The sequence below is a fragment of the Oxyura jamaicensis genome, chromosome Z, assembly GCF_011077185.1.
Source record: "Oxyura jamaicensis isolate SHBP4307 breed ruddy duck chromosome Z, BPBGC_Ojam_1.0, whole genome shotgun sequence".
NCBI lineage: Eukaryota > Metazoa > Chordata > Aves > Anseriformes > Anatidae > Oxyura > Oxyura jamaicensis.
In genome coordinates, this window is record NC_048926.1 from 2,511,134 (window position 1) to 2,532,286 (window position 21,153).

A 21,153-nucleotide genomic window follows, 5' to 3' on the forward strand; every position below is an offset into this window, starting at 1 on the left:
AGCAAAAATTACATGAAAACCATAGGGAGATACAGGGGCAAGGGAATTAACCCATTTCAGTTGAAGTAGCTTAAACCTGAAACGCGCAACCACAGTACGCAATGCTTCCCAAGAATCTGCTGAGTGCAGATACAGGCGGATCCCGGACTGCTGGTAGGAATGTGAGATTTGTCTTTTACTGCTTTGCAGTAAGAGAGCTTGTATCTCAGACTCCAGGCTCCCTCCTGTAAGAATACACCAAGACTGACCAGTTATCCCGAGATCAGATAATCCTTAAGCCCGTGCCAAGATGCACGGGCTCCCAGACACAGCCCCGCTCCATCCCTCCGTGGTCCTGTCCCTGAAGACACATCCTAAATAGCACGCACGGACCCCACCTGCTGCCGTTCTGTTCAGCTGTCTTCCTACAGACCTCTGTGACTCTTTGACCCGCAGCAAGGAAACATCCTAGGTTTTTCCATATCCTATTTATACCACCGCTTTCTAGTGAAGAAATAAATGTCTTTCCTCCAGAAGCTAAAGCAAGATTTAACATGAACTCCGAGAGGATCTCCCAACAGCTGTCCAGACACATGAGCTGACCCGAAGTCCGTGGCAAGCAATAATTACTTCCGACACGGGGATCTGGTAAAACGCCACCCCAAGCAACAGAGATGCTTCGGACTTAGATGTGCCAGAAGCCTTTATAGCACTTAACAAACTTCTACAAAGATGATGTGGGTTGCTGTAGCATTTAGTGAGAAGCTCTGGGAGCTAGGATTGATCTGGATATCGAGTAGTTGTAGCCCAGTGACAGCTCTTTCCCAAACGGCACGTGTAAATATGCACGTCCCACTGTCGAAAGAAGAGTTTCCTCCTGCTCTCCCCACCCCTGCCTCCTCTCTCATGCTAGCACCACGGCCTGTGAGCTGTGCCAGGGAATTTACTTTCCCTTGGGTGGGTTTTTGCAGTCTGGCCGCCGTCGGGTGAGGCACGGAGCCGGCTCACCCGCGTTGCTGCTGGCCCTGGCTGCTCGGGCACCAGCACCCCCAGCTTGAAATGGGGAACTGGGATGATCCGGAGCACTGGGAATGGATGCACCCATGCTTCAAAATACATCGCAGGGATGCTCAGAATGGACGAGACCTCCAGGGCCCCATGCGTTTTTCCTGCGTTAGCCCCAGAGAGGGAGAGCTGGTGCCTGCTGCAGGCAGGGTGAGCAGCTCGGCTGCCCCAGCAAACGGATCGAGCTCCAGGAAGGATGCAAGGGCAGAGCTAGGGCAGTTTTCTGAATAATCGCCCACCCTGCCTCGATGACAGGGTGGCCCCACAAAAAGGCCATGCCACCACAAAGAGGGGCAGGAGGGGAAGAGAGCAGAAGGGAACAGGAAGGAGATGAAGCTCCTCTACCGTCAAACCATGACCAGACCAGAGCAAACCCACTCACAGCAGCACAGGTATTTGTGTTGGGAAAAAAACGCTGCTGTGAGAGGTGTTTCCTGCTTTTGCTTTCGCTCTGCAGTGGCATGTAACAACAAAATTAATTAAAATAGGTCAGTCTGAGTGAAAGAAGCCTCTTGTCCACTCATGCCTGGAGGCCATCAGGCCAAACAAAGACATTATCAGAGACAGAGTAGATATTCAGCGCCTTTGTGCCTGTTATCGACCCCAGCACCGTCCTAATCAATCCAGGGACTGTCTTTCCCCACCGCTGGTCCCTTGGAGACAGACTGCTGGGGCTCTAGCAGGAATAAATGGAAATGAAACAGTTAATAAATATCCAAAAATAGAGTGTAGTTCACTTCTTCTTCTTCTTCTTCTTTTTTTTTTTAATATGGAGATGAAAAATCCCTGGGTGATTTACGTGCCAGCAGAGATATTAGCTGCACATAATAGATGCAATATTTTTAATACTAATATTTTGGGCCGAGACAAGAGTGGGAATGGAAAGTATTTCCAGTGCCTTGACTTCTTTATTTTGCAAACATCAGTTGCTAACTGGGGTCAGACAGAAATATTGTTTCTGCAACAAGAGCCCAAACAACTCGAGCTGGCAACTCCTTCACACACCGTCCCTGCCAGGAGGCCCCGCGGAGCTTCGGCACGGCTCGCAGGGAGGAGGGAAGGGTGGCCAGCGCTCTCCGGCTGCACGTTCGTGGTCAGGTGAAGACAGAAAACGCGTAAAACAGAACCATTTTCAGCCCTGAGGAGCCGTGCCGGAAACACTCCACCAAAGAGAAAGCCTTTTCAATAGCAGATGGGTTTCCTAGTGCAGGGTAACCTGCTGCTGTGTTTCCTTCCCTTGATGCTGGCAGGCTGAACCAGCCTCGTGGAGACACCAACAGCCTCTAAGGGTGTGCCGACGGGTGCTGGTGGCCAGGGGTTTGCCTCTGCTTGCCCACAGGACGAGGACTTTCCTGGCAGGCTGGTAAAACATAAGTAAGTCACACCATCACCTACACTGACAGGACCAGGTGCCCTGGGAGGGTGACCCCAGAGCAGGCCCTGCTGAATTTGTTGATGGTTTTGCTTTGAAAACTGAAAAACCCATTTTGAATGCTGGCTCCCACCTTGCTCGTACAAGCGGAGAGCAAAGGCAGGCACAGCGCTTCGAGGGGCTAACTCTCGTGGTAACAGAAGGACGGTGCAGAATAAATGAAGGGAGATATTTCTTCACGTAAGCCTCGGACGTGTGCTGGGCAGGGAGGAGGGCACTCCGGTGCGACCAAACACAGCTGCACAGACCCCCCTCCGGCTGCAGCCCACTGCCACCTTCACTCAGCTGATGGCAAACGTGAAAGAGCTGATGTGCAAGGCACGTGCCAGGCCTGCGGCACGTGGAGGCCATCCATCTCGGGGCAGGGTGCGGGATTTTCATCGCAATGCACTCTGCGCCTACAGCCAGGAGCGCAGGCAATTACCAGCGCCCGGCTCACGTGCGGCCATTCATTAAGCCGCGGTAACGCAATCACCCAGCTGAGCCCTTTTAGGAACAAACCGCCGAGACAGTATTGCCCTCTGGGGACCTGCAGTTCAGAGAATTAATTTAGTGTAATAACTCACAGCGATGTTGCGGACAATCAGAATGAATGAAACGATGATCTGTCTCTGAATTGCCTGTAACTAACACCTCGGCTGATGCACGGCTCGTCTGCAGCCCCGGCACGGCCACGCTTTCCGAGGCAGGCGTGCAGTTATTGCCGGCTGCTTCCTTGCAACCTTTCCGCGTACGACATCTGCATCCCGGAGGACCCCTGCCTCAAAGATCCCACACCTCCGTGAGGGTTTCTTCGTGTGGTTCTCCGAGATGTGGGGCTTCAGCCACGCAGCTTCCCCAGCTTGTTCCTGAATTGTGCCTTCAGCGCGGGTGTTCCCGGACACGGGGCCTGTCCTTCCCCACTGCTTCAAGGTTTCTAAATCTTCAGGAGGACAGAGCCTGCTGATTTAACAGCACCCCTAGGTGCTTCTGGCTGCTAGAAGCCTTTTTGCTCTTGCTTGTGTCGTTGCACTCTTAATACTGTGACTTAGCCAGATGCTCGCCTCCCATCAGTACAGACAGAGACCCACCTCTGTCCTTAAAAATAAGGAACTGGTCCTAAATTTGCTGAAGAGAAGGTCTGTCCCACAGACACGCACCAGGCTGGCTCAGCTCCTCGGCTCGGGTGGCCGGGACAGTCCTCGTGGGCTTAGGATGCTTCCCCTGTGTCCCCATGGAGAGCCCCCGTGGTGGGTCCGTGTCTCGGCACTGGCTCCCAGGAGGGCACGGAGGAGACAGGAGGGCACGGAGGAGGATGGAAACCTGATTTCCAGACACCGCTTCGGGGGTTCAGCCCCATGTGCTGTTAAGCCTAGCTAAATTACACTTGGAAATACTACTGAGAAGGAAAAGGGTGTTTCAACCTTTTCGGCTCCTTCCCTTCCTCTCCCTTTCTCCTGTTCCAAAACTATTTGCAGTAAAAGCACTGCAAATCATTTCGCTCGACGCCAGTTTTCAGCAAGTCCATCTGAAACATTTCGTTTTGTTCCAGCAAGGAACTGCAATTCTGCACTAAAATAACGTCTTGATATTGTTGCTTTCGTTAATAAACATCCTCTCCACTCACTGCAAACCCCTCAATAAATGGCCCTGTAAGAACAAAAGACGTTTCTCTATTGTTTTAGGTTCTCTTCCTTTCTGAAAACCTCAATTAAAACAGTGAAAAAGCAAACGCGCCAGTCCTATACTCTGTAATTATGAACTCATTTCTATTCACTCTCCCAGCAGGAGAGATTTGTACTGCTGACCTCTGAGAACGGGTTTTCGAAGGCTTTTCCAAAAACCTCCCAGCATTAAAAATGACACGTTAATATCATCCGTAAAACACGTTCACCTTCACATTCAGCCAGAATAGCCTGCAATCTTAAAATCCATGGTGAGTGACATTCCTGGGACTATTTTTATTTGTGAAACATGCACGAGCACTGGCCATGAATAGAACAGCATGGGAGCGGCTCTGGAAATAGTGCAACTTTAATGACGGCGTGAAAAGCGCATGGATACGGGCCGACAGCTTGTGGCAAAGAGTTTTCAAATAAATACCCGGCATGGCACGCTCCTGAGGGATGCTTGGGGCTTTTCTTACCAACCATATCAATGTTCCCAGCACAAAAGCTACCTGTCTGGAGAGGATGTGCCATTACGATCCCAGCCTCCTGCTGATTCAGTGCTTGTGAAAAACGAGTGTGGGGGTTTTCACGTGGTAAAATCCCACCAAGAAAACATTTTGCAAGACAAGATGCTAAAACCATGAAGTTATATTTGTATCTCCGAGTAAAAAGTGAAAAATAAGGAGGTTAGACACGTGGGAGAAGCATTTTTATTTCGAGAAGAAATAGCGGATAAGGGGCTGATGTATGGGAACTCAGAACCAGGAACTCAGGAATGCAGGACAGCAGATTTTCATGTAAAATAAGGCAGTATTGTCCTTTAAACACCAACTGGACAATAGGTTTAATATTCCCATGCACAGCTCCAAGCACTACTCTAGGATCCATTCCTGACCCTCCCACAATTTCAAGCACCCATGACACACCTGGGTGTATGTATTTTTTCTTGATATTTAGGACCAAATCCAAGCACGCAAACATTCACAAGAGGTTAGGCAGCCCTGGGGAGCTCAGTGAGCATTTCCCCAAATCCCACCTGACCGCAAGGGTTTGGGGAGCTCACGCGTTGTCTGAAATGCAAGGGCCAGAAGTGTCCCTGCAATGCCTGACCTGAGATGCCACCACCTCGTCGCAGACCGTCCCCTGTCTTAGGACACCCCCAGTTCACGGATGGTGTGCCCAGCCCCCAGTTGAGAAGAAACACTCTAGGAGAAGGTGCTAACTGGTAAGAAGAGATTTCTCCTCCATGGGATGGGAGAGGATGGGATGCTCGGTCTCAAGCCTTTGTTCTTGCTGAAGGGAGAACAGAAACAAATCCCCGACCCAGTGCTTCCTCCAGAGCGAGGTGGTTTGGTGCAGCTCCTCCCACAGCTCTTTGTTTTTCAGACTTCCTTGGCTCTGGTCAACATGGGAAGGTGAAATAAAGCAAGGAAACCTGTTCTTGCAAGATGCCCAGACTCATTTTTCATTTGTAGGGGCGAGAAGATCTCTCAGCATGAAGCTCTTCAGGGCCTTGTGAGTGCTACCTTTGGACATGCCTGCTTGGTCCCAGGAGAAGGAGAATCCCCCCTTCTCCCCACTCAGGTTTCACAAGGACTGGTGTCTGCCTTGGATGGATTTCATGATATGCTCTGGCATCTAAGACCACAGCCGTGATCACAGAGGTGAATCCCAGGTGTTTTTGGTAAAGGTGGGAAATGAAATGAGGTCTCCCATGTCCTCCCCGGGGCCTGGGACAGGAGCAGTCTCTTTGCTAACCTTCTCCCTAGCTGTACTGCCACCATGAGCTCCTGCTCACCATAACCTGATGCTCTAAAGAACAGGCAACAGCAGGAAAGGACAGAGAGAAGAGCTGTCAGGGTGAACAATTTACCATCCACCAGCCCAGCCCCTGCTGCCGCATGGGAGAAATATACTTAAAAATACCAAGTTTTGATGAAAGCAGGTGTCCCGCCACCTCGGACGCCCACTGAAGTTCTCCTGGATTTTTTTTTTTTGCTGGAGCAATTATTTTGCTTCCTGGGAAGTAACACCATAAAACCTTGAGCTTATCCAGCAGGCCATCACATTTCTGTTGAGCTTTCATACCAGTAAAACGTTCTGTCGGTGGCATGTAAGTTAAGTCTTTCAATCAGCTGCAGAGATGGAGAAAAACAACTTGCAAAAGCCTCCTGATGCCATGAAGTCTACTGGCAGCTTGGCAATTCACGTTAAATTTAGTCTGCAGGACAGGGGTCACGTCAGTCGCCAAGATCATAAAAAAAAAAGGAGAATAAGAAGTCTTGTGTTGTACCATTTTTATGTAATGACAAAGCCGCTCTCAATAGAGAGGTGGCAACCCTGCAGCTGGGAAACGCACCCGTCTCACTCCTGCCACTGCCTCCTGGCATTAAAAAGAAGGAACAATGAAAGGAAAGGATTAAATTTGCTTAGATGAGTATCTTTTAACCCTTTTGTACCATGCCTTCAGCTAGGCACACAAGGATGATGGAGCATGTATGTGAGTCCCACAGAGCACGCCAATATTTACAGGAGTGCATTTTCTTTGCATCTCATCAAGTGCAACCCCCTTGTAGTTGTTGTTACCACTGGGGAAGGAGCTGTAGATGTGGCCTTGCCTTGCAGGGCGCGTTTTCCAGCCGGACTGCAGCCGCATCATCTGCCTTTAGGGGTGCCTTGGGGCTGGGCGCACTCTCCTGGCTCCCTCAGCAGCTCAGGGCTTAGAGCTGGGCACAGCAGGAGCAGAGCAGCAGGGTGGAAAGCCCCTGCCACCCCACACAGACCGAGGCACAGGTGACAGTCAAAGCAAACTTCCCAATCCATGCTAAACACCAACTGCTCCACTCGCTGCCGTCTTTAAACACACCACTTAGGTGACGGAAAAACCCCACGCGTGCCACTTTGGGGACACGGCTGGGCCAGGCAAGTGGCTCTTAGGTGAGCCAGACTAGGACCGATGCTAGATAGAAGCTCAGTTGATCTTCAGATGGTCTATGCGGAGCTACCTGCTGGGGTTGCTGCACAGGGATGGCGTTGTACCACCGCAGTCCTCCCGTGTGTCCCACTCACTGAACGCAGAGCACTCCCTGCAGGAGCCAAACCACCTCGAGAGCTCAGCTCCAAGAGCTCCCTCTCGACGAGAAGCTGCAGTGCAGCCCCAGCAGCTCCACCCGTGGTTGAGTCACCCGCAGCGGATGCCCGTGGGTCGTCACGAGCTGGCTTTCTGATCATCCAGGGGCCGCTCCTTCAATGGGGAGCCTGGTGAGGTCTTTGTTCTCAGCTCCCTCCTCCTGGGAGAGGGGTGCCAGCGCCGTGACCCCTGGCAGAGCCTTCTCCTTGATGCCTGGAAGGAAGGGCAGCGGGGCCGGGCAATGCCAGCGTGTCTCGCCAGTGCGGCTCTGCCAGGAGGAAGGGGCTCCTGCTTGGCTCCTCCTGATAGCATCTCCGTCCTGCTCCATCACTGCCTTGCCCGAGGAGCAGCAGATGGGCTAACCGGGTCCCAGTGACACCCGCTCTTTGTATGAACCTGCCTGGTAGCCTGGTGAGAAGGCAAGGTACTGGGATAACTACAATCATGGGAGGACCTTGTGCACTGCAGCCCCATCCGGTTCCTTACTCCTGTTGCCCCCTTGGTGGCAATCAGGGCAGATCTTCCTCTGATTTCCAGTTTTTATTAGGTGGCTGCTGGCTTTCCATGGCAATGTGAGTCCTCAGCAGGAACAGCCCTTCTCCCCCTGTGCCACGTGCCCTGGGTACCTCGAGAGCATTCCCATCCCCTCCAGCCTGCCTGGCAAGGCTGCACAACCAGAGATGTGCGAGGCAGCATTTTCCTTCTCTGAGCTTTAAGTCTGTTGTTCCCTTCCCTGGGTGACCCTGGATCCTCATGTGAACAAACAACAACAACAGCAACCACAAAAAACAAGCAGAAAATTTCTGCTTTACCTCTCCTTGCCCCAGATCCCCCTGCTGAAGGCTCCAGCATTGTGCAGCCCTGCTACTCTCACCGCACCGTACCTCCTCCCCACACGGGGAGATTTTGCCTTGGCAGGACTGGGTTGGGCAGAGCTGATTCCTGTAATATTTTATTGCAGGGTAAAGTGGTGGAGTGCCCTTTATGGTGTTTTGAAAGGAAATTGTACAGGAACAATGTCCCGGGCAGTGTGGCTATTGAAAACCCTTCACAAAGGGAGTTTGCCACAAGAGGAAAAGCAGCTTAATCAGTTGGACTAATCACCGTAGGTGGTTGAGAGTCCCTGAGGGTCTGTAAAATCAAATATAATGGGAAAAGAAATATATCACAGCTTGCCTACGCTCCTCAGCGGAGCCGCCAGCGGATCTGGGACGCTCCCTGCCTGGCCCCGCGCCCGCCGCGACCGTCCTTTGAGCTGTCCCCACGTAGGACCACGCTCGCCCCAACACGAGACCCCAGCCGGGGACACATGGCCGAGCCCTTGGGATGTCCCTCAGCGAAGCGGTGGCCACGGAGGAGACCCGGCCTGGTGTAACGGGGCTGGGGGCCGTGAGCGAAGGGGCAGGGCAGGGGCGCCCGCCCTGCTGCAGTCACCCCAGCTGACCCCGTTTTTTTTCGGCGTGGGCGCGAGCAGGAGGGGTCAGCGGCGCTTACACAACCCTCGTGCTGCAGGAAGAGGAAACTGTCCCTGACAGCCACCCGCGGCTCTCTGGGGAAGGAGGATATTTCTGCCTCCCCCAGCTCTGAATCTCATTAAAAACAAAAACAACACCACTGACAAAAAAAAAAAAAAAAAAAAAAAGAAGCCAGACTGTTTTTTCCTGATCATTTAAGTGGAAAGCCAAGTTAACGGTAGGAAGCGAACTGGGACGGTGCAGGAGAAAACTTGGGGACATTTCTGTAATCCTGTTATCAAAGCAATAGGTATTTGGGGCATGCTGATGGGGAAAGCTCCCACCCCTTTGCTTTGTGTATCAGCCAAAAGGAGCTGAGCCTCTGCTCCAGCTCCTTACCAACACAAAAGGGCTTTCTGAAGGAAGGCAGAAATGCTCCTCCATCCGAGAGGAGAAGACATTGCTGCGGGTGACAGTCCTCCCAGGACTCCAGGGCTGGTCCCTGCAGAGCAGCCCCTCACTGTGGTCATCCCAAAGCCCTGAGACAGTCCCATGCTGTGTACGGGGGAAGCACTAAGGATCCACGCTTATATTGAAAATAGTGACTTGGATGCCTTTTGGAAATGAGAGACTGATTAACTCTGAGGCTTTTATGCCATCCTCTCCAAGCCGGGGGGCTGTGTTCCCCTCTGTAGTTCTCTCCTGTCCTTTCCTCTAGACCAACCACCGAAAGCCCAGTGAGATACCTGCTGGCACCAACGCACACATGAGGATTTCCTTCTGCTAAGGAAATCAGCCTGATCTGACCTTTGAATTGAACAAGATGTGAGTGAGCCAGTGTAACTACAACGGCACAAACTTTTTAAGAGTTCCCCAGCAATCTTTTCCTGGTCCTCTAAAACAAACGTCCCCTTCCTTAGGTGATGCAGAACAATTTCAGCACCAGAAGACCAAGAAGTAGGTACAAACTCACCTGTCTTAACCCTGCTTTGAGAGAAACCCCCAGAAACTCCACATATTCCTCGTGTATCCTAACCAGAGCGGGCAAGGTTTTGTACCACTCCTTTAACACTGGCCCAAGCAGCGTGTCACAAACTTGTGTGAACGAGCCTCAGGGCCATGGTGTTCGGCCAGCTGGACCTCCACCCCCAAACACATCGTCCCTAGGAGGCCACAGAGACTGGAGGAACCCCATGCTGAGATGGGACAGAGGAGAGGACTTCAGAAATGGGTCTGTTGGGCTCTGTATCCCAGTCCTACGGGATATTGAAGCAAATTGCCTGTAGTGTTGTCTAGGAAAGGTGGGTCTTGTGGTAATTAACAGTGGGTTAGCAGTAAAACCTCATTGGTACCCAGCACTTGCTCACATGGACATCCACAAAATCTTGTCCCTGCTGTGCTCCTCCCATTAAGCAGTGGTGCCCTCCGTTGCTCCCATCCGACACAGAGGGTGACACTTACACCTCGTGTGTCCACATTGATGGAGAAAACACTGGGCGTGGGATTTCTGCCATGTAAGGTGGGGAGAGCAATACCCGGTCTGCTTCCCTGCTTACAAGCTCCTTGCCACCCCCTGCACGCTTTTACGAGACCTCACGCAATCAAGCCCCGCACCAGATGTGGATGACTCTGATCGCTGTTACCGAAAATGTGCCAAACAGACCAGAGTCAGTGCTCCTTAACGGGGTAAGTCGAAGCCTGTGGTACCCGGGACATCCAGATGTGCTCCCCAGGAGCCACATCTGGCTGTGCACCGCGATGCCACGGTCCTGGGGAGAGCTGGGCAGCAGCAGTGAAGATGTGGGAAGGCACGGAGCCTGGCAGGGGCTTGCTCCTCCCCACGGGCTGCCCAGGGCACGCAAGGTGCACTGCGGGGACCTGCGGTAGGTGAGGGACATTCCTGCGCCGCGCGGTGACAGCATTTCCTGAGGAAAGGTGACGGGAAGGAAGCGGGGACTTGCCCTATTTATAACATGGCCGGACACGAGTGTCATTTTACATGAGAAACAAAAGGTGCTTCTCTGGCCTCAGGCCTGGCCACTCCTGAATTTCACTCTCTGTGAACAAGACAATTTCACTGCCTGTCTCTGTTTTGCAGAAGCCCATCAGCAGCATGCACACGGACGGGCACGACACGTTTTTCACAGCTCATCATCGAAGCTTGCAGGCTGGACACAGGCGGCTCTGGCAGAGCAGGGGTGGCTTGGTTTTACAATTTTGTGTCTCTCCACATCCAGACGACATTTGAAACAAAAGCCCGTAACTCCCAACTGTTTCACTGGCCATAAAACCTCTCCTCCGCCATCCACAGAGCAGAGAGATATTCATACCACCTGTGCAGGCTCCACCAGCGACAAAATGAAGCCTTTCTCCAGCAGCACGATGCCTGAGATATTAAGATAATAGCACTGCAATAGTGTGAACAGCTTTGTAACCAGTTTGTGCTCCAACACAGTCTGGCATTTAAGCTGAGAAACAGTTTCATTCAGCAGGTCTTTTTTTCCCATTCCTTTTTTTTTTTTTTCCCTATTTCTACAATGTTTTTCACATAAAATAACCATTCTGAGATCTCACTTACTGCTAGGAATCAATTTTAAGGAGTGAGTGCTCTCCAGGGGCACCTCAAGCGGCACCAGAAGTCCAGGCAGCCGAAATCCCCTCCTACCCCAAATGCACAAGAGGACCCCAGGTGCTTAACGCTGTTCGGTCAAACCCCAAAGCATCAAACCATGTGGGGTTAAGGGGCTGCTGGGGTCCCCTTTTTGCCTTTACAATTTGCCCTTTTGGCTTAGATAATTATTTAAGAGACTGTTGTTTTGCTCCAGCTCCCTCTACTCATGCTTCCTAGCTTTCTACAGTTAAAATAAGCACGCCTTTCCTTCTAAGCTTTGACAGGCAGCACTACCAAGGATGGCAGTGTTTATGGGGGACCTGGGCAGCCCTGTATACTCTCTGCCCTTTCCATTTCATTTCATTCACGACTACCAAGGGCTGAAGCAGACCCGTATCTCCTCCTGCATGCTGCCATACTGACCCAGATTGAAGGCTTTTAAGTAGAGCCCTGGGTTTTGTCCTAATCCAGAGCTCCTGGGACATCACCCCGGTCCCCCGCAAACCCTCACACTCAGCTTTTGCTCTGGGCTGTTCCTTGCCCCATACCTCCCAGCACCAGCCTGAGGCAGTTCCTTTTGCTATCGCTCCTTGCCATCTACAGGGAGGGCAGCAATGCTCTAAACACTTCTATTTATCATGGTAATCTGAACTGAAAGAGAAGAAATACATCTGGCGTGATCCCCACAGCTTTGCAGTGGACTGGCTGCACACATTTACACCGGCTGCAGCCCTGGCTTGGTGCAGTGTGAGATTCACCTCCACCCTCTGACCGCCTCCTTGCAGGGCTGGCCGAGCCAGAGGCCACGTTTTGGGCTGCACACAGCTTGTGTCAAGGGCTGGGCTTGTGGGATGCAGACAGGCACCTGCAGGAGGGCTACAGTTTGCATTTTTCAGCGCAATGCACCATAATGCTATGGTTTGCATTTTGCAGCCCCGCCAGGTATCAGTGTGGAGCTTCAGGCACAAGACCCCTTTGCTCTGCAGATGTCTCCTGCAGCAGAGACACCTGAGCTCCTCTGTGGTGGAGAAGGACATGCTTTGAGCTGGCAAGTCAGGCTGGGAGCAGCAAGCCCCAGCCTCTGCTGCCATTTCTGGGGTGCTCGGGGCTCCAGCACAGCGCAGCGATGAAGCCCACCCAGCTCCCTCTTGCAACATCAGCAGACTTCAGCTTGGCTTTAATCCCCTTTCTGTGTCACAAGGCTGCAACCCGGCACAAGCAAGATTTTTTTTTTCCCCCTAAATCACAAAAAAATGTCTTTTAAACTATATATAGTGAAAAAAGGAGGGAGCCCCAGTGACTGCTGGCCACAGCCTAGTCTGGTTTTCCTCCTGGCTTGCGACTGCCAGCTCACAGCAGCAGCACACCAGTACCGTAAGGGATTACTCAAACTCCCCTCACCTCTGTCACTGGGTTCTATTTATCCCTGCAAGACTGCTTTACTTAAACTGAAGAAACCGTAAAGCCCTTGATGGTGACATGAGAGCAAGCGAAACCAGACAGAGGGTGATGATGAAATGCTATGCCATAACCATCCAGACTGCAGAAATGACACATTGAACTGGAAAACAGAGTTTTGCTGGAGCCCCAGGGGTTGCACAGGAGGACCCTTTGTAAGACTCACTCACTGCCCACAGACAGTTTCTGGGCTGTCTGAGCAAGCTTTTATCAGTTGCTCTGTTAAATTCAGGGAAAACAACCCCAGCACAGAGTTAACTGCATCATGGCTCCTTGCAGGCTGTTAGCAAGTTGAGGAGCGATGGCTCTGAGTCATCAGCTTGGAGATTTGGGGACATATCCTGCCTGCCATTGCAGTCTCTGCAAGACTTCCCCCCAGAATGAGGCCCCAACAAGGCACTGCAATTCAGTCTATGATGAACCACTGGCCTCTCCTCCTCCTGTTCAGTAACACCAACCCTGCAGACTCCTGGTTTTAGAAATGCTTTACTGCCCTGGCTGTGTTGTTTCTGCCACAGCAGAAGAAAAAAGCTGCATGTGTAACTGATTCCCTCACTCCCGGCTTATTTTCACATTTAACCACAGTCACAATTCCTATCAAGGACTCTAGATGCCCTCATATAATTAAATACGCAATTTATGCAATTAAATATACAATTTACCCAATTAAATTAACTCATTGGATTGAAACCACCAATGCCACAGGAACTCAGCTGCCTGCCTATTTAGCACATCCCCTCGTTCATGCAGAACGGCATCCGATGCTGCAAACCCCTCTCAACCCATTTTGCAGCAAACCCTGAAAGTCAGCAAATTTTGCTTTTCAATGGAAAGAGAGGAAGCAAGTTGCAGGGACTCAAGGCCTTTATAGATAATGTCTTGCCAGCTGCCTCTTCTAATGAAAGTGGAGGGATCTGGCTATGCTGGAATATTTAACGGGAAGAGGAGGTCTGGAGCAATACAGACATACCCCCAAATTTCAAAGACAAACTGGAGGGATGGACAGACAGCATTTTCAAGACATTAGTGCTCCAATAACAGTTTTTGCATTAATTCAATAGTGACAGCTGCTAAAGAGCAATATTGTTCAAAGACACTCCATGAGGAAGTGGGATAAGATGTGCAATGAAGAAGTGAAGGCTAAAAAAAAACATTAAAGAGAGGTTTCACCTACCTCCGGTCGTTTCTCCTCCTTCTGAAGAGCTTTTTGGTGTGTGCAATTTCAGCTTCATGAGGCAATGGATGGTAACCCTGTAACACAGAGGGAAAAGCAACCATCAATTCCAAGATACAGGAGGCATCGGTGTGTAGGTGCTCAGAGTGAGACAGAGCTGTGTGCCCAGTGTGTGAGGCCGATGTTTCTATCTGCAAATCCTTACAAAACACAAACCAGGACAATACATCAAACCCGACCAAAACTTTCTTCTCCATTTCTACTCTTCCTCTTGCCACTTAAGGTGCCAGGTTACCTGGCTCTGACTTGGGATGTTTGTCTGGTGAGAGGGGTGCTGTATTTACCACCCTGCTATGGGCATTGAGGCTTCATTAGTATCAGCAAAGAGATTCGAGGCTCCTGGTCAAAAGGCACTATGCAAGTGCAAAGTGTTATTTATTTCCCAGGGACTACGGAGCTGTCATAGCCATAATGATTATTATTTATGTAGCATTGTACTTCCCAGGCTGGCAATAAAAACCTTGTAAAAGTCAGTCCTTTTATTTCCACAGCGATCTATCTCGCCATCCGAGCTGGAGCCGCGGCTGGTGAATCAGCCCGTGCAAGGGGCCACGGGGAGCAGTAAGGTAAGGGCAAGGGCTGGGCGGGATCGGTTCTCATCGAGCAGCAGCTTTGTCACATTGGCATGACAACACTGCCCTCAAAAAAAGTTCCTCTCCATGCATGGATAGCCTTAAAAATTACAGTTAATTTTAGGAGTGGTTACAGGTACAACAGTATTTTGAGATTTTCTGGTGGAAGATGTAACAGACGAGAAAGGTTGCTGTGGATGGCAAAAAGTATGAGATGAGCAGGGCTTATGCTGACCATCCAGCCTGGAGAAAGGCACCCCACACCTACTGCAGCAAACCCACAGCTCCCATTGTGGAGCCTGCCACTCGGGACACTGTCACGCTTTGAGATCTGAGGCAATGCAGAAGTCACCAAGCCGCTGGGTTAAGTACTGCTGCTGGCTAGCTTGTCCCCATTTCAGCCTTGCTTTGCTGGCAGGGTTGACGTGTGTTTTTTGGGAAGGTCGTTTCCCTCTTAACTTTCCTTCTCACATCTACTCTTCCAGAGGAAATCACCCCACACCACAAGGAGCTCTCCTCACGCTCCCTGCACCTTGCCACAGCCCAGCCTTGACTAAGGAGCGATAGGCTGGGGACAGTGAAGAGCTAGAGGCCTGCTCTGCCTGGGCTGTGGTGGGATCATCACTTGGTTAACTGGGTTTGACTGGGCTTTTCCTGCAGCCAAACACCTTATGGTTAATTCTGGGTGGCACCACAGAACCACAGAGACGTCCCCAAGGAGCCCCGGCCCCTCTAAGGGCAGCCCAGCACAGCCACCAGGGCTCTGCGCTGGGCCCGGGGCCTCTGGGCCTGGCCATGGGCACCGCCACGAAGAGCCTGGACACCACTGAAACGAGCCTGGAGATCTTTCATGTCCAGCAGCTTGAAATTATACTGAAGCTATTTCATTACTGGGGCCGCAGTCTGAGGCCTTCTCACCTATCTGATCACTTGTTCACCACCTGCACAGGAGGAGCTTAATCTCTCCGAGATCTGGTCCTCCAAAAATCCGGTTGCAATTGGACAATGGGTACCAAAGCTACTGGGAAAAGGAAGGGAGGGAGCAGACACACTCAGCCCAATCACATCAGCTGTACTAGTTTAGGAAACGAGGCTAAAATTAGCACAATACTCAGTGAGACTGCTTCCAAATGTTGCACTACCACAGCAGGCTAAAGCTTGGGGTATTTTGAAGAATTTAAGCCGCATTGCAAAAACATGTGCAAATACAATTACCCTGAAAAACGAAACCATCTCCGCAGAGCACGAGCACCCAAAGTGCCGATTTCCTACGAGCAAAGCCTTCATTAAGTGTCGGGAGCTCTAGTCCTGCCCATTCCAACCAGAAACCATAGGCAGAGCCGTGCACTGCTGCGTGGCCTCCTCGCAGCACGCCGCTGCTCCTCCTCAGCCCTCTGCCCTTCAGAACAGATGGCCTGGGTGTGAGAGATGGGTTAATGGCACGGGAACATGTCTCCTAACCCAAGAAGCACGTCTGGCTGCTGCCTGTGCCCGAGCAGAAAGCGGCGTCCCCGCTAGGAGAAGCAAGCATCTCCCTTCTCGGGCCGAGCGGTTCCCTTCCTTAGTCTGAGCCATCAGACAATGTTTTGGAAAAAAAAAACGTCACCAGTCCCTACTCTTTGTCTATTTTGGTGCCTAAGCAAAGCTAAATTTGGAAGGGAGAAAAGTCGACTTTTTTTTGTGCAGCAGGCTGATGTAAAAGGAAATATCAGCAACTCCCAAGAAGGGCGGAGTGCCCGGCCAAGTCGAGGGCGCTGGGTGGGTGGGTGGGTGCGGGCCAGAGTCCCAAGGGCACAGTAAATGCATTTATGACATGGCTCTTTGATTTGTCTGGAGGCTGTTCCCCACCACAGGTCACGCAGCACGGCGCTGTAAGTGCCTTTAGCAGAGCTGATTCACTGAGGACAACGTGGACCTGAAATGCAGCTCTTCTGTTTTTCAGCAGTCTGGCTCTTGATGAAGCTAAAATCCCCGAGCAGAACCAAAGGGATATGCTTCACCAGGCAGAGGACCAACCTCTGCCCTGCAGTGGGTCTACAAGAAGTACACTAGAGGGATGCTCTTCGCTCCTGCCTGAGCCAGCAGACAGCAGTGAGCCAAGGTGCCCACGGATTTCACACACGGGTTTGCGACTTGTCTGTGGGCAGTAACATTGCATTTGGTCTCTCTCCCACAGCGGTTTTATTTTGATATTTATTCACAGGTGGCTTGAGAACATAACAAACAACATTTCAGTGCCGCTGGTTCTGGAAGCGAGAGGTGTGGGAAAAGCAAAGAACAAGGAGTCCATGGTCTTTGGAAGCACTGCTAATAGAGGTCATTTTCAATCTTGGAGCAAAGCACTCTGCGGTTTACATGGTGGTAAACTTGGAGCAGAACCTGAGAAGCCCATGGGACTTCTAATGTATGTACGTGTATGTCAAAGTTAAATTACAAACATGCACGCTGCTACAAGAAAGGCCAGCAGCTCTGTGAGAGAAGGACCAGCCCGCTCTCTGGCCAGTCCCCTAGAGATCAGCTCTGATGCTTATATTCTTTTTCAGATGTTTTTTGGAAAGCAGCTCTTGGAGAAGAGGTGGTGGTGTCTGGCAAGCTTAGGTGACTGTCATCTGGCCAGCTAGCAGGCGCCAAGGCAAAGCTGTCCTTTACCTCAACTGCTGCAAGCAGGCAGCAGAGCAGGACACCCCTGCTGGGTGCTGGGAGGGACACAAGGAAGAGGGGCACAGCTAGTGAAATGTGGGGAAATGGGGAGTTTTTGGAGCGACCCTTTTCTGAGCCACAGCTTTCATCACCAACTGAAGAAGTTTGAGGAAGGCACCAGCTCTGTCTCTTTTTATGGATGACGGCAAACCCCACCGCAAATCACAAGGCCAAGTTCAAGGGCATTCTACAAAGGCTTAGTAAAAATATACAGGCATATGAGAGTTGGGTGTTCATTGTTTCATCTCCATGTTGCTGATGTCTGCCTGACCCTCAGATGCCAAACCTCAACCCACACAGTGCCCTTCTTCACCGCTACCCACACCATCAGCCTCTGCTGCAGCCGCTGAACAAGATGCTCGCAGCCCCGATACAGTCAAGCAGGCAAAGGTGACCCAAAAGGGAAACAGCATCGCTGAAACCCAGAGCAAGCAGACTGAGAAGAGCAGTGGGACTGATGGAAACAACCGAGGCTGGGATGATAGGAGAAGTAAAAGAAATGATCTGGCCGTATCGCAGTATCAGTCCACACAAGCTTTATCTCAAAAGCCTTTGTGCCCTCAAGAAACATCTCCACCCCTGCTTATCTTAAGCAAATGGTGGCATAAGGCCTGAGCTGAACAAACAGGTTGTTAGGCCACCAGTAGATGCCAGGAGCTTTGCTCCGTTTTATTACACCCAAAGTTCAGGGTGGGATTTATTTTTGGAGGCGGTGGGAAGTGATGGGCAGGGCTGGGTTTATGGCAGCACTGAGAACACTGCCTCTGCAACAGCGGCGACAGAAATACTGTGGCTGAAGGCAGGGCCAAAAGCTAAACAAATATTGCAGCTCCAGAAAGGATCCACAGAAACCAGCTCAGAAACTCATAACATATCCTAATAAGGTTTCCATCCACCTATACGGTGGGTTGTTCGCTGCAGGCCTGGGACAGCACGGATCAATTTATTTAAATATGTTCAGCCAACGCCGAGCATGTTCAGGGTCAGGCTGCAAGGCTTGGACCAGGCAGTGCCCATGTGGGATGAGCAGCATGGGGACATACCCATCAGAGATGTCCCCATCACCTCTGGGGCCAGCATTTCTCAGCACCGGGGGCACTTTGAGCACAGCTAGCTGCTGTGAGACCACTTGCCGGTATCTCTTCCCCTTCCAGGAATTCCCACAAAAGTGTCCTGCCATCCACTCTCCTCTGACACAAGGGGAATTTTCTGCCTCTTGAAAGAAGAGGGCTGTGGCACAACCCAAAGCCTTGACCTGATTTGGAAGCCATGGAAGAATACCAAACAATGGCAGGAAGGGGCCTGTAAATGATTTCCTCTCCGTTAAAATTTAAGTGATAAATCTGTTCCTTCAAATTGCAAACTACTCATTTTTCCTGGAAGGTGCTCGTAATATTAGCTGCTTCTGAATAAGGAATCAGTCGGTGCTCCTTTTTTATCAGGACTCAAAGCCAACTGAACAGAAAGTGCAACGATTTCACACTGTGCTCCAAGCCCAAGGCAAAAGGTGGCTCAGTCATTACAGCCCTGTGCTGTAGTGGCTCTCCCATCCTGCAGCACACACGGCACAGCACACGTGGCTTCTGACCACCTCCGAGGACGCTTCTTCAGTCTAAATTCAGCCGTCGGGTTGGCAAAGGTGCCTGTGTTTCCAGCCACCCCGGGAGCACAGCTCCTTGGGCTTCACCGCCGCCAAGCCCCACGGCGGTGGCGGAGGAGGGATGCTCGGCGGGGCCTCGGGAATAGGACGTGCTCGCCTGATGAATCATGGCACGGAGCAACACGCCTATCAAATGGCATAGGAAGTTGTTTCTTGGGAGATGTCCCGGTTTGGAGGATTTCCTGATTAGCTGCATCTTTGGGGAGCGTGCCATAAGCGTACGTTGCCAGCAAAGGCTGAACGTGGAGCTGCAGCACGGTTCGGTGGCGAGCACCGTGGAGGAGACTCCTATCCCAAAGAAAGGGTGGGGATACAGATGAACCACGACTGTGATGGCTTACATGATGGCCACAGCTAAACACCACTCCTTCCTTGGTTATCATTAAAAGTACCGGGCCAGTTTCCTACAGGGCTCTGCCCTCCCACATTGCCCCAAGGGTGCAAACTCCTGTAATCCCATTTGCTGAGTGTTAACGACAGTTTATATGGCCCCTCTCCCAAAACCGTGGGTGTTTTAATGAATTACAGACTCCACACACACGCAGTCCCAGATCTGAAGAAGCATCACTTCGACTCGTCTCTTCCCACTGCTTTTCCCCAGCGTTTGCTCTCAGCTCCTGGCAGAGCGGACACCCACTGGGCAGACGATAGCACAGACCCTGGCATTAAATACTTGGGGGCAGCCTCGTCCCACTGCAGCCAGCCCTGGGATAAAACCGGAGACACAGAGAATGGCAGGAACAGCCCGTTGTCAAGCTGCCCATGTGAGGCGAAGGATGCAAATGTGATTAAAGCATTAGATTAATTAGGCAAAGTACCTCCAGTGAAATGCACCTTGAACCTTCCTCGGTGCCATCTGCTGATGACCGACAGCAAGTTTTCTGGGCTCTGTTTTAAACGCTTGGCCCTATAGCTCCTGAGTTAGATATAATTTGGAGAATTACATATAAAAACTGGGAGAATTATATATACAAACTCTGAAATCCTGCACAAAGTCTCCTCGGAGGAACTGCAGACACACAGTACCCACCGACGCAACCGTGCAGGGGCAGCAGCAGGAGCCGTGGAGCGAGGTGCACGCTGGAAGCATTGATGCTGGGTGCTCCAGACACACCGACACAGACACACGGTGCCATAGGAAGAGTATAAATAACAGACAAAAGAAATCCCCTTTGTTACCAGAATCCGCAAATCCAAAATCAGTCACAATCTGACTTAGGAAACGGAGTTTTTCCCATGTTAAAGCAAAATGGGAACAATACTTCATGAGTGGAAGTAACTTTAATTGTTTTAACTGATGTTATTTTAGTGTTGTTTAGGTTTATTGTTTATTTGTATGTATTTCCTCTAGCCCGGTCATGCTTAAAAACAAACCTTACTGTCAGCAGTAAAGCGTCCCATCCGTAAATAAATGCATTTATCCAGTAAATACAGATACAACCGCAGCACTGCTTGGAGTCCTTAGATGCACAATATTTAAATAATCAACATGAAAATAAGCAGCGTTGGTGACCTGGGTTTGCTTTCCCCTGGAAAACAGAGCCTCTTTCAGCCGTTATCGGGGATAAATGCTGCCCGCATCACGTGGGCCCTGGTATTTGCCTTGTGGTCAGTTCAGCTCACGCCGTGCAAACACTACAGCATCAAATTTGGCACTGACCGATGGTCTCAGAGGTGATGGACTCAGCTTGCCCCGATCCTGCTCCCTTCAACTGGGGGGATGCTGGATGGCAGTGGCACTCTCCCCGGCTGACCGGTGCCACCAACACCACTGCTGGCCAGCAGGCTCCAAGTTGTGCTGCTCTGCTGTGGGTTGGAGAGCTCAGGGCACGGACTGGCTCCCGGCTCGCCCAGGCTTACCCTGAGAAAGGGCCGTGCTCCTTGGAAAAGCCTTTCCTACACTTTGCTTGGCGGCTGCTAATTTGGGGGTGAGGGAGGAATTGCTCGAGCTGGGACCTAAAATGTTGTGACGTTGCTATGGGAATATTTGTAACTTCAGCTATTTCGGTCCCTCTGGGACCATGCATTTCTTTAAAGTATACTCCTCCTCTGTATTCTTCACATTCCCAAATCTGTTTTTCCTTGTCTCTTGCCCCTTCAAAGCCTACAGCCCCCGGTCTGTGGACGTGGACGTGCTGATCCTACCTCCCCCAGCACCTCCCCGCCGTGCGTCGTGGGGCTGGTGGCACGAGGAGGGCCTCGCTGATGG

The 21,153-nt window shown here is 51.2% G+C and overlaps 1 protein-coding gene across 6 annotated transcripts in view; it reads right to left on the minus strand.

The window, feature by feature from the left end:
- The window catches only part of CTIF (cap binding complex dependent translation initiation factor), a 127,526-nt gene that overhangs the window by 44,152 nt on the left and 62,221 nt on the right, over positions 1-21,153 (minus strand). For all 6 annotated transcript variants that reach the window (XM_035309682.1, XM_035309683.1, XM_035309686.1 and 3 more), the window contains one exon: positions 13,953-14,029. In XM_035309682.1, the coding sequence (XP_035165573.1) occupies positions 13,953-14,029 (77 nt within the window). The remainder of the gene's footprint in view (positions 1-13,952; positions 14,030-21,153) is intronic.